General features: G+C 39.7%; 1 protein-coding gene across 2 annotated transcripts in view; it reads left to right on the top strand.

The window, feature by feature from the left end:
• Nucleotides 1-13,373, top strand: part of LOC137369818 (KH domain-containing, RNA-binding, signal transduction-associated protein 3-like) — a 327,473-nt gene that overhangs the window by 304,065 nt on the left and 10,035 nt on the right. The window contains exon 9 of one of the 2 annotated variants that reach the window (XR_010975020.1): nucleotides 12,497-12,665. Coding sequence is in view for 1 of the 2 variants with exons in the window: in XM_068031372.1 (XP_067887473.1) it covers nucleotides 12,497-12,597 (101 nt within the window). In the remaining variant the exon portion in view is untranslated. Of the gene's footprint in view, nucleotides 1-12,496; nucleotides 13,190-13,373 lie in introns of those variants that run through there. The other variant, XM_068031372.1, reaches the window with a different exon arrangement.

The raw sequence follows: 13,373 nt of genomic DNA, 5'->3' as shown, positions 1-13,373 counted from the left end.
GACACTGAAGGGGTTTAAATAGACTAAATAAGTAAAGCTTTTAATACTAATTCATAGTAGTTAGAATAATAGGACCAGCAAACTTAGATTTAAATTGGTGAAAGGTAAATTTAAACCGGATGATCTGCCAATTAAGCTAATAGAGACAAATACATTAGTAAAGTTGACCTTGGAGAGTAATAATGAGCCACATGATCTTTTCTCATTCTTGACTGGTATCTTTTAAGCTGTTCAGAATAGGTAGTTCCTAGGTTTGATTTCCTTGCTGATCTCATCCAGGATGGCTGTGGGTGTGCTACATTTATCTCAGTCCCCCAGGTTAAGGGGGTGAAAATTGACCAATGATTCACTCCTAAAAATCATCCAGTGACTCCTGGAAATTCATTTAAGTGGACATTGGGTGAAGACAGAATCAAACTTGGTTGCAGTACCATCTTTGTCAGATGTCATGGCAACTCAATCATGCCTATGTCCCAATTTAGAAAGCTACCGAAAACTGACCATCAGCTAACTACTCAAAAACAGCTCTGAATATAGTGGCACATGAAGACAGTTAAACTGAAAATACAGTGGGACACAAATTTATAACTTAAGCTGTAGATTACATGTTATGACTTTAATCACCATTTATTGCAGTGCACAAAGCAGAATTAGCAATAATGGTGGATTTTAAAATTATTGGGAGGTCTGAATGCTGAAAGTATGAGATTTACTTTCGAAGGAAGAGGTCTCAGAGCATTTCCCCCACCCCTGCATTTTATCCGGAGAATTTAATTTTTGGTTCATGATATGGTGCATTTTGGAACTTACTCTGAATCTCAATGTAATCTTTTCTAATTGAGTAAAACTTACCACCATTGCAATCCTACTACCAAGTTTATTTCTAAACTCTGGCAGTTATGCAAGTATATAAAATGCATTAAGTAAAATCAGAAAGCCACAATAGTCATCATTTTTGGAAGAAAATAAACCTCTACAGATGTGAACAATTAGGCATTTCCCAGAAAGTTGCTTTGAATGAAAATTGAATTTTAACCATGCGGAAATACTTAGCAGGTCTAGCAGCATCTGTGTAGAGAAACAGAGTTAACGTTTCAGGCACAGACCTGTATTTACGGCACTTTCTGTTCGCATTGCAGAGTTCCAGCATCTGCATTATTTTGCTTTTATTGAATTTTAACAATTTCTTTTGGTATAATCACTTAATTGGAGACAAACATCTGTAACTTTAGAAACCAGCAATTCATGTGCAAATAACAGTGGGAGAAAATACGGCCTGATTGTTTTCAATAGCCTCTAGTCCCACCCCACAACAGGTTTTATAGTTTTGAAGGCTTTTTAAAAAATTCCTGTGCTCCAAGTGATTTGATTAGTCCTCACAGCCTTCTGTCCTACCTTCCTCTAATCCTCCAGAATCATGAAAATGAAAGTTTGAATTGTATGGTCTATTTTGTTACAGTTGGCAAAGATTTTCAAAAAACATTTAGTATATAACTAATTTAATCAAACAACATGAAAAGTAGAAGTCAATACAGAAATTTATGGGCGTTGTTGGCAAGGCCAGCATTTGTTGCCCATTCCTAATTGCCCTTGAGGAGGTAGTGGTGAGCTGCCTTCTTGACCTGTTGCAGTCCATCTCGTACAGGTACACCCACAGTGCTGTTCAAGAGGGAGTTCCCTGAAGGATAGAATGCAAAAACTAAAAAAGTGAATTGATGCTTTTCCAGTGAAGAATTTGTAGTTAGTGGCATGCTCCAGGATTTTGTTTAACAGCCTGTCTGTTCCCCCATCTGCATAAATATTTCAGATGTGAGCAGAGAGAGAATAATGGAATCTACTCACAAGACCAAGAATGGGGGAATGGCAAACCACAGAATAGGGGACACTTCATTGAGACATAGGTTAAGGAAGTGGGCATGTGTGAAATGCAATTTAAAGTAGATGAATTCTGGGGGGTAAGAAGAATAGAAATATACCTTAAATGCGAGTAAAATTCTCAATGGAATGAAGGAGCACTGATGTAGAAGTACAGATACACAGATGTTTAAAAGTAGGATTGCAGATGGAAAATGCAATTAAAAGCAAATGATATTCTGGGTTCATCTACATAGTGACATTGAATACAAAAGAAGGAGTGACGACCGATTTGTACAAGGCATTGCTTAGGCCACATTTGAGTACTGTGTAGTTTTGGATAGCCTGTTAAAGCTTCATGATGATATCAAAAGTGACAAGATATAGATATGAGAGATTTGACAAGCAAAGTCTGTATTCACAGGAGCAGGGAAGTTTCAGGGAAAAAGGATCTAATAAATGTGTTCAACTGGTGAAAAGTTATTTCTATTAACCAGTGAATCAGGAAATAAATTTAGAGTTGCTTCCAAAATCATAAAGGACAAAATTAGAAGTTTTTTCTAATATTTAACATCATTAGGATTTGAAATGCATTACTGTAAGTAACTGACACTGACTCCATCATAACATTCAGAAGGAATTAAACATGAACAAAATTGAAGGGACAAGGAAATGAACTTAAATTGTATAACTGAGATATGGAGCTAGTACAGGCACAGAGAACCAATTGGCAACTTTCTCTGGTGTTTTTCTATTTCTGGAAATGACTAAAAGAAAAAGACTTGCAATTAAGTTGTACCTTTCATAATTTTTTTTATTCGTTCTGCTATTTGTATATTTCCATTCTTTTTTTTCCCCCCAGAATCCATCTACTTTAAATTGCATTTCACACATGCCCACTTCCCTAACCAATTTCCCAATGTAGTGTCCCCTGTTCTCGGGTTTGCCATTCTCCCATTCTTGGTATTGTGAGCAGAGTTTAGTATTATTCTCGGTCTGCTCACGTGGGAGTCGCTGGCTAGGACAGCATTTATTGCCCATCTCTAATTGCCCTTGAAAAGGTAATGGTGAGCTGCCTTCTTGAACAACTGCAGTCCATGTGGGGTCCATTTTTCATTGAGAGAAATTTCGGGTCACTAGAGGATGGCGATCTACATTGCAGTGCTGGTAGCATTAGGCCTGCCTTGATGATTTCTCCTTGCACTAACAAGTTTGTTACAGAAGAAAGTATAAGCCCTGTCTTAAAAGCAGAGTAAATATCTAGGTAATGAATACTGTATAACAGGGGAATTTAACTGTATTCTTTTTGAATCTGATCTGGAGCTGGTCATAAATGACTAGGCAAATATTTAGATCTGTACAACAAAACATTGTTTCACAGTTTCCAGGCACAAGAAAGGTAGTTCCCATTTTCAAAAGTCCACCTTTTTCAGCTCTAAATTACTCTTTTTTTTATATTAATCACGTTTCAAATAGGTTTAAAAATAAAGCTGTATGTTACAAGATTTGGCTTGGAACAAACGTTGGGGTAGAGTTTCCCACAAATTCATCTTAAGTTAGCCAAACCAGCACAAAAAGTTGAAAAATTTTCAAACACGAGCTAGGTCCGTTGCAGATTGAGTGTTTTATTCATTCATAGGATGTGGCCGTCACTTTTTTGCCCATCCATAATTGCCCTTGGAAGTGTTGGTGAGCCACCTTCTTGACAACTGAGTGGCTTGCTAAGCCATTTCAAAGGGCAGTTAAGAGTCAACCACATTGCTGTGGATCTGGAGTCACATGTAGATCAGACTAGGTAAGGACAGCAGATTTCCTTCCTTAAAGGACGTTAGTGAACCAGATGAGTTTTTATGACAATTCAGTAGTCACTATTACTGATACTAGCTTTTTTCCTGCCATCTTTTGTCAGTCCCACCCACAAAGCTGGCCACACTCATGGATCAAATTAATCAGCATAGTGAATTTCCAGCATAGCATTTGTCCTCAAGGTGGCTCTTAAAATTAAGCTTTGTTTTAGGCACAAGGGCACTAATAGGCATCTTTAAGAAGTTACTGAGAAACTGACTAGTGGATTACATTGGATATATGGGACAGAAACAGGCCCTTCAGCCCAACGAGTCCATGCTCCATGTGAGCTTCCTCCCATCTCTCGTCATCTAAATCCATCTCGTAACCCTCTATTCCTTCTCCATCATTCTAATCTAGCTTCCCCTTAAATGCATCTATATTATTTGCTTCAACCACACCATGGTAGTGAGATCCACGTTCTCAGCACTCTTTGGGTAAAGAAGTTTCTTTTGAATTCCCAATTGGTGACTATCTTATCATGATGGTTTCTAGTTATACTCTTCCCCGCAAGTAGAAACATTGACTCTGTATCCCCTTTATTAAAAACTTACATAATTTTAAAGACCTCTATTAGGTCACCCCTCAACCTTTTTAAGAGAAAAAGAGACCCAGCTTGGTCTTTTCATGATATGTATACCCTCACATTTCTATATCATCCTTATAAACACCCTTTACTCCCACTTTCGGCTTTCTGTCTTGAAGGCAGCTAGCAATCCATTCTGTCACTTGTACCATGTCTCTGCATTTTTTGACTTTATTAATCTATTATGGGGCACTTTATCGAAGGCCATTCAAAATCCAGATAAAATACACCTAATACATTACCAGTGACTCTGTTACTGCCTCCTCAAAAAATTCAGTAAAGTTGGTCAAGCAAGATTTTTCCTTTTAAAATCCATGCTGACTGTTTATTATATTTTTCTCTGTTATTCTTTTCTCTTCCTTAGGGATTTTATTATTTTTTCTACCACCAATGTTAAACTGACTGGTCTATAATTCCCTGAGCATGTTCTGAACCCTTCCTTAAGTATAGAAATTAAGTTAGCTATCTGCCAGTCCTCTGGCAGTACATTTTTTTCTAACGAATTGTTAAATATCTTTAGTAATGCATCTGCTATCTCTTCCCTAGATCCTTTTAAAATGCATGGATGGAAGCTGTCCAGATCAGAGCCTATTTGAGTCTGATTAGTTTATTCGATACATCCTTTTTGTTATTTTAAATGCACTTATCTCATTACTCAGCTCATCACTCAATATCATGTCTACCTGTACTGTTATCCTGGTAATTACCAAAGTGAAATAATTCTTTAATATTTCTTCTCTCCCTCCCTCTCACATCTATCCTGTGGTATTACCCTCTCTATCCCTCAATGGTCCTGTACCCATCCCAGCCTTCCTTTTTAAAATTCATGTGCCTGTAAAATCTTTTACTATTTTATTTTATGATCATTTAATTTCATAGTTCCTCTTTGCCTTTCTAATTTTTGACTTCTCTTCTAATCTCTTCGTATTCTCTCATCAACCAGTCCTCTGCTGTTTATGTATTTAATGTATGCCTCTTTGCTAACCCTCAATTGTTCCCTTGCCACTGTTCTCAAGAGTGTTAAGTTTGTTCTTTCATTTTAGCAAAATATATTTTTCCTGCAATCTGTTGAACACCGTTTTAAATGTTTCCCATTGTTATTTGCTATTATTGTTGCCCATTTTATTTTCCAAGTTCTATTTTCAGACCCTCAGAAATTAGCTTTTCTCCAATCTGGTTATCCTGGTTTTAGTCATATTTACATCCTTCTCTATGATCATCTTAAAGCGTATTATATTGTGGTCACTACTACCTAGATATTCCCCTACTTTTTCTTCTCCGATCTGTTCTGGTTCATTCCCCATTACTAGATCCAATAGCAAATTTTCCCTTGTTGAGCTTTTTTACATATTGGGTTAGAAAGGAGTCCTGTACACGTTATATGAACTCCATTATCTTCTCCCCTTTCTCTTCTGTCCAATTAATACTGGGGGAAATCCCCCATGATGATTATTCTGTGTTTTGTTTTACTCAATTCCCTAATTTTTTTGCATATTTCTTCCATCTCCCTTTCTACTGTTAGGTAGTATAATAGTGTGATTGATCCTTCATCTTTTATCTCATCGATTGGGATTCCATTTTTGTCTTGCTGATAGCTACTTCCCTTTTTTCTACTGCAATTATGTTACCCTAACATGTACAGCTATTCCACCTGCCCTTTATCCCCTCTATCTTTTCTAAAGATGTTATACCGTCAATGTTTAATTCCCATTCTTGATATTTTCTGTGCCAAGTCTCAGTAATCCCTACTACATCTGTTTCCTCCCGACGCATGATTGCCTCCAGCTCCCCTGTTTTATTATGGACACTCTGTGCATTGCTGTACAGACATTTTAACTCATATTTTTAATAGGATTTCCTCTCACTTAATGTTTAACCATAGAGTTATAGAAGATAGAAGTCTAAAACTATTTGTTGCCTTGCCATCAATGTCTCCCCCTTCCCCCTTTATTCTTTCCAATGCTTTCCTTCCCAGTTTTGTTTGCATTTAGGCTGTTTACATTTCTTGCTGATCTCTTTCTCCCCCTTCCCCTCCCCCAACGTACTACTTTAAAGTTTTTGTAACCTCCCTATTTACCTAGGACACAGGTCCCATATCAGTTCAGATGGAGTCCATAAAATTGATACAGCGTCTTCCTGTCCCAAAGCTGGTGCCAGTGACTCATGAAAAGGCGCATCTCTTTCTCACGGGAGCCCTTTAGCCACATGTTAATTCTGATTTTTCTGCTCCAATGCCAATTTGCATGTGGCTCAGGCAGTAATCTAGAGATGATTACCCTCAAGGTCCTGCTTTTAAAATTTAGAGCCTAACTCCTGATACTCTCCTTTCAGCAGGACCTCCTCCCTGTTCCTATCCATGTCATGGTTCCAACATGAACGATGACAACTGGATTTACCCCCTCCCTTTCCAAGTTCTTCTCCAGTCACCGTGAGATATCCTTTACCCTATCACCAAGCAAGCAACACACCCATTTGGTGTCTCATTCTTGACTGCAGAGGATGCAATCTATCCCCCAAATTATAGAGACACCTATTACTACTACATTTCTGTTCTACTCTTGCCCACCTTGGACAGTCTTCTGAGACACCATGCCTCAGTCTGCATTGTGCATGTCCTCCACACAGTGGGCTGGATTTTATAGAGGCCTCAAGATCGGGATCCATGGCGGGGGGTGGGGGGGGGGGGCATGAAGATTGCCCCGGAAAAGGCCTGCAACGGTCCCGATCTTGAGGCCTTGTGGCGGGTCCCCCGTCCTCTTTTCCCCCCCACCCCCCCCCCCCCCCCCCCCCCCCCGCACCATGCACTGCGAAGGAACCGTATTTTAAGTATTCAAATTCATTAACTTACCTGAATTAATGACGTTACTGTCACTTCCTGAAGTACTGCCGCAATCTTTATCCCAGTGGCCGGCACTGCCGCGCCTTCGGATCCCCGTCTGGGGAGACGAGGCGCAACACCTGTGGGGAGGGGGGAAGGAGGTAAGTTTCTCAGTGTGGGGGGAGCGGGGTCGAACTATTCTGATTGGTGGAGGGGATTTTGGGAAGGGGTAACGTTAAAAGTTTGTGAACTTTGTGGGGGGAGGGCAAGAAATGAGTGTATTGTTAATGGGGCGGGGGTGGGAGAGGGGCTGGAAATATGTATTTAATTTTTTTTAATCAGTTTTATTTAACTTTACCTTTAAACATGTAAATTAAATGTAAGGGCTGGAAGGCCTTTAAAAATGGCACCTGCGCAGTGGCAACAGACACCGTTGCCAGGAAGAGCTCACCCACCCCCTCCACATAATCGGGTGGGGGGGGGGGGCAGTCCGTCCCAGCCATTTAAATGAGCCGCTGCGTATAATATCGCACCGGCTCCGCAGACTAAAACGCGCACGTGCAGACCGCCAATTTTTATGGCCAGCACCAATTGTTACAACGGCAACATAAAATTTAGCCCAGTCTTTCTCCTTGTCCTCACAGGTAGCAAGTACATAGGAACATAAGAGCAGGAGTTGGCCACTCAGCCTCTTGAGCTCCGCCATTCAATAAGATCATGGCTGATCTGATTGTAACCTCAACTCCATATTCCTGCCTACTCCCAATACTCTTTCACCCCCTTGCTTGTCAAGAGGTGGTGGCAAAGTGGTAATATCACTTGACTCATAATCCAGAGCCCAGGCTATGCGGATATGGCTTCAAATCCCACCACGACAGATGTTGAAATTTGAACTAAATTAATAAATCTGGAATTACAAGTAATGAGGGAGTTGCTCTTTCAGAGAGCCAGTGCGGACACGATGGGCTGAATGGCCTCCTGCGCTGTAATGATTCTCTGAATGGTGACTATGAAACCATTGTCAATTGTTGTAAAAACCCATCTGGTTCACTAATGTCCTTTTAGGGAAGGAAATCTGCCGTCCTTACCTGGTCTGGCCAACATGTGACTCCAGACCCACAGCAATGTGGTTGACTCTTAAATGCCCTCTGAAATGGCCGAGCAAGCCACTTAGTTCAAGGGCAATTAGGGATGGGCAATAAATGCTGGCCTAGCCAGTGATGCCCACATCCCACATAAGACAAATAAAAAAAAATCTATCTGTGCCTTAAAAATATTCAAAGACTGCCTTTTGAGGAAGAGTTCCAAAGACTCACGACCCTCTGAGAGAAAGAATTTCTCCTCATCTCTGTCTTAAATGAGTGACCGCTTATTTTTAAACAGTGACCCCTAGTTCCAGATTCTCCCACAAGAGGAAACATCCTTTCCACATCCACCCTGTCAAGACCCCTCAGAATCTTATATGTTTCAATCAAGTCGCCTCTTACTCTTCTAAATTCCAACAGATATAAGCCTAGCTTTTCCAACCTTTCCTCATAAGACAACCTGCCCATTCCAGGTAGTAAAGTCTAGTAAACCTTCTCTGGATTGCTTCCAATGCATTTACATCCTTCCTTAAAGAAGGAGACCAATTCTGTACACAGTACTCCAGATGTGCTCTCACCAATGCCCTGTATAACTGAAGCATATCCTCCCTACTTTTGTATTCAATTCCCCTCGCAATAAACAATAACATTCTATTAGCATTCCCAATTAATTGCTGTACCTGCATACTAACCTTTTGCGATTCATGCAGTAGGACAATCAGATCTCTCTGCATCTCACAGCTCTGCATTCTCTCACCATTTAGATAATATGCTTCTTTATTTTCTTCCTGCCAAAATGGACCATTTCACATTTTCCCACATTATACTCCATTTGCCAGATCTTTACCCAATCACTTAACCTACCTATATCCCTTTGTAGCCTCCTTATGTCCTCTTCACAACTTACTTTCCTACCTATCTTTGTGCCATCAACAAATTTAGCAACCATATCTTCGGTTTCTTCATCTAAGTTGTTAATATAAACTCTAAAAAGTTGAGGCCCCAGCACTGATCCCTGTGGCACACCACTCGTTAAATTTTTCCAACCAGAAAATGACCCATTTATCCTACTCTTTGTTTCCTGTTAGCCAGCCAATCTTCTGTCCATGCCAAATGTTAACCCCTACACCATGAGCTTTTATTTTCCACAACAACCTTTGATGCGGCACATTATCAAATGCCTTCTGGAAAATCTAAGTACAGTACATCCACCGGTTCCCCTTTATCCACAGCACATGTTACTTCAAAGAACTCCAATAAATTGGTTAAACAAGGAATTTCCCTTTCACAAAACCATGTTGACTCTGCCCAATTACCTTGAGTTTTTCTAAGTGCCCTGCTATAATGTCTTCAATAATAGCTTCTTTCATTTTCCCTATGACTGATGTTAAGCCAACTGCCCTGTAGTTACCTATTGGACAGGAGCGATGTCTGCAGGTCCTCCTTCTCAACCTCTCCTATATCCCTCTACCCAGCTTCCCCAACAGTCACAGCCCAGAAGAAAACACAGGTTCAGGAAAGAGAGGGATCAGTGCTGAGGCCTCAACTTTTTACAATTTATATAAATGGTTTGGATGAAGGGACCAAAAGTATGGTTGCTAAATTTGCTGATGACACAAAGATAGGTAGGAAAGTAAGTTGTGAAGAGGACATGAGGCTACAAAGGGATATAGGTAGGTTAAGTGAGTGGGCAAAGATTTAGCAAATGAAGTATAATGTGGGAAAATGTGAAATTGTCTATTTTGGCAGGAAAAATTAAAAAGAAGCATATTATCTAAATGGTGAGAGATTGCATAGCTGTGAGATGCAGAGGGATCTGGGTGTCCCTAGTGCATGAATCACAAAATGTTAGTATGCAGGTACAGCAAGAAATTAGGAAAGCTAAAAGAATGTTATTGTTTATTGTGAGGGGAATTGAATACAAAAGCTTCAGCTTTACAGGTCATTGGTGAGACCACATCTGGAGTACTGTGTACAGTATTGGTCTCCTTATTTAAGGAAGGATGTAAATGCGTTGGAAGCAGTTTAGAGAAAGTCTACTAGACTACTAACTGGAATAGGCGGGTTGTCTTATGAGGAAAGGCTAGACAGGCTAGGTTTAGAGAGTAAGAGGTGACATGATTGAAACATATAAGATTCTAAGGGGTTTTGGCAGGGTCGATGTGGAAAGGATGTTTCCTCTTGTGGGAGAATCTAGAACTCGGGGCTGAATTTCACTAGCTCGCCGCCAATATATGCAGCGGCTCATTTACATAGCCAGGGCGGATTGCCCCCCACACGATGACGTAGAGGGGGCGAGTGCTCCGGCAACGGCGTCCGGCACCATTTTCAAAGGGCTTCCAGCTCTTACATTTCAAGTTTTAAAGGCACATTGCTTTAAAGTTTATTACAAATTATTAAATTAATGTTCCCAGCCCCTCTCCCACCTCTCCAATAAACTTACATTTCAACCCTTGCCCTCTTCCCTCACCCCCCCCCCCACAGAAAATACTCACCTTATGTACCTGACCTTCCCCCCCCACCCCCAAAGGTCAGAAACTTTTAACTTTACCCCTTCCCATCACCCCCTAGATCAATCAGGTAAGTTTGATCGCACTCCTCTCCTCCCGCACTGACATTCTTAGTTCCTCCCCCCACTCCCTACCAGTGTTCCACCATCCATCACTGGTCCGAGATCGGACAGCGCAGGAAGCCGACCGATGTCCGCAAAATCGGAGTGAACGGACAGCAACACCAACTAATTCATTAATTTACATTGATTGCCATATTTAAATGTGTCTGCTGTCACCAAGCAGCGGCGGGGCCGCCACAAGGCCTTGCCGCCACAGGTTATATGGGGCAGGGCCTCTTACGGAGGCATTTTCCAGTGCACCTCTCCACAACCCATATCGGGGTCGGTAAAATTCAGCCCTAGGGGGTCAGTGTTTAAAATAAGGGGTCGCCCATTTAAGACCAAGATGAGGAGAAATTTATTCTCTGACAGTTGCGAGTCTTTGGAACTCTCTTCCTCAGAAGCAGTGGAAGCAGAAGTAGATAGGTTCTTGATAAGCAAGGGGGTGAAAGGGTAATGGGGGTAGGCGGGAATGTGGAGTTGAGGTTACAATCAGATCAGCCATGACCTTATTGAATGGCGGAACAGGCTCTCGGGGCTGAGTGGCCTACTCATGCTCATAATTCATATATTCGTATAGAGTTCTCACCATGTTCTGTGTTTTTCAAAATGCCACACTATCGGGGTATAGTCAGGAAGCATTTCTTCACACAAAGGACACTCTGAGGCTAAGTCAATTGAATATTTCAGAACTGAGGTTGATAATTTTGTTAGCCAAGGATATTAAGGATATGGAACCAGGGTGGGTAAATAAAGTTAAGATACAGATCAGCCATGATCAAATTGAATTGTAGTGAAGACTTGAGAGCTCCTACTTCTATTCCTAATTTCCTAACAGATTTATTTCTGAGATGATACACAGAAACACTAGTACACAACAAATTACTGAAACTACAAATACTAAACAAGAATATAAACTACAAGGTGTTTAAATTATGCTCTTTAGAACACTTGTGTGACACAATTTTTGAAGACCTCAATACAATTTCAAATGTAAGTGACACAATTTCTGTGTCAAACTCATCTGAATTCATTTTCACAAATGAAATCTCTGTTGCATCTCAGTCGAAAGGCTTTTGAAGAGAGAACTGTCAGTGTCATTGTCAAGGACTTAGTTAACCTTAAATAGGTATTCCCACCTTTTCAGGTCATGTTTAAACTATATACAGTTTGATTAGGATTTAGAACAAATCACTAATGTGACTAATTTTTAGATCAGATAATCTGGTTTAGTCTCACACTGAAATTGTCTCCAGACCTCTTCCCTGAAGTCTAGTTTCTTTTCAATTCTGGTTATTACAAAACTGTGTGACATCAAATGCAAAAATCTTACATCCTCCCACATCTTCAACAGAATTACTATAGATCAGAAATTTTCATCAGGCTAAAATTTTGTGAAAATAAGCATGATGAAAAATGCACTTAGCACCTGACTATCTACATACTTGGGATAATTACATGATAGAGATATTATTCACAACTTAAATGGTGCAGGAGCTAGATCAAAATGCAGAAATTTCAAATATTGCAGAACAAAGGCAACCATTTTTTTAAAAAGTATTTCTGATGTACAAACATTAGTCTCATTCAAATGTACGATTTTAAATCCGTAGTTTACCTTTTGAACTTCCTTGAGTGTTATTGTGGGGTGCTTAACTGTTCTAATGCAGATTATTTTTCTGTAATAACTACAATAGGTCAGGAAGAGTGGACGAACTCAAACTCACGGATGAAAGCTCCTCCAACAAGAGCACCGAAAGGAGCATACAGGGAGCACCCCTATGCACCACGATACTGATCCTACCATCCACTCTGTGAAATACAATCATCAGTTAGCTGTTTCTGCAGTGATGTACGCTGTTAAAAGTAATTGGTTATTTTATATAAAAGAATTTTCTTAAATACAACAGATCTGTTTAACCAGTTCTGAATGCTTGTATGAAGTCCTTAATCTTTAGATGGAGAGATTATTTGATCTCGGAAAGGAGGTGGGTGGGAAGAAAGACTTTGATCTTGTTATATGCTGTGTTGGAAACGAGTAAACAGGATTAACATGTTTTTTTAAGTTTAACTAGCCTTTAAAAATCTATTACCAAACTAGGTTTGATAATGTAGATCACTTAAAATGTAAACACAAATTCAGTTAACATCAATGTTTTTTTTGTTTTGCTTTTAGTTTTTGTTAATAGGTAGTTTTAAGTTTTGGTTTCAACTTTTAAGTTTAGCTTGTGTTAGAGCATTATCCCTTGTAAACTTCTACTTAAACAACAGTAAACTCCAAATGCCAAGTAAAGTTGTATTCTTTTGTAACTGAAGTCTCCAGATATTCTGTAGTGTTGAGATCAAAGACATTGACTATTCTTGCTTGATACAAATAAAGTTTTGAGAAAAAAGCAAACTTGCTGTGTGTGACATCAGTAACTTTGATACATTTTCTTATAACGCCAAATAAATCCACAAAAAATCTTTTAAACAGGGAAAGCATACTTTTGTCTTTTTAAAATTTTCTTTTAAAACAAATCTTGTCTTGAGGTCGATACAGAAATATACCTGAATGATGTTTAAAAAAACAAA

Source organism: Heterodontus francisci, chromosome 5 (genome assembly GCF_036365525.1).
Source record: "Heterodontus francisci isolate sHetFra1 chromosome 5, sHetFra1.hap1, whole genome shotgun sequence".
In the NCBI taxonomy this organism is placed as follows: Eukaryota; Metazoa; Chordata; class Chondrichthyes; order Heterodontiformes; family Heterodontidae; genus Heterodontus; species Heterodontus francisci.
This window is presented reverse-complemented; position numbering and strand designations above follow the sequence as displayed.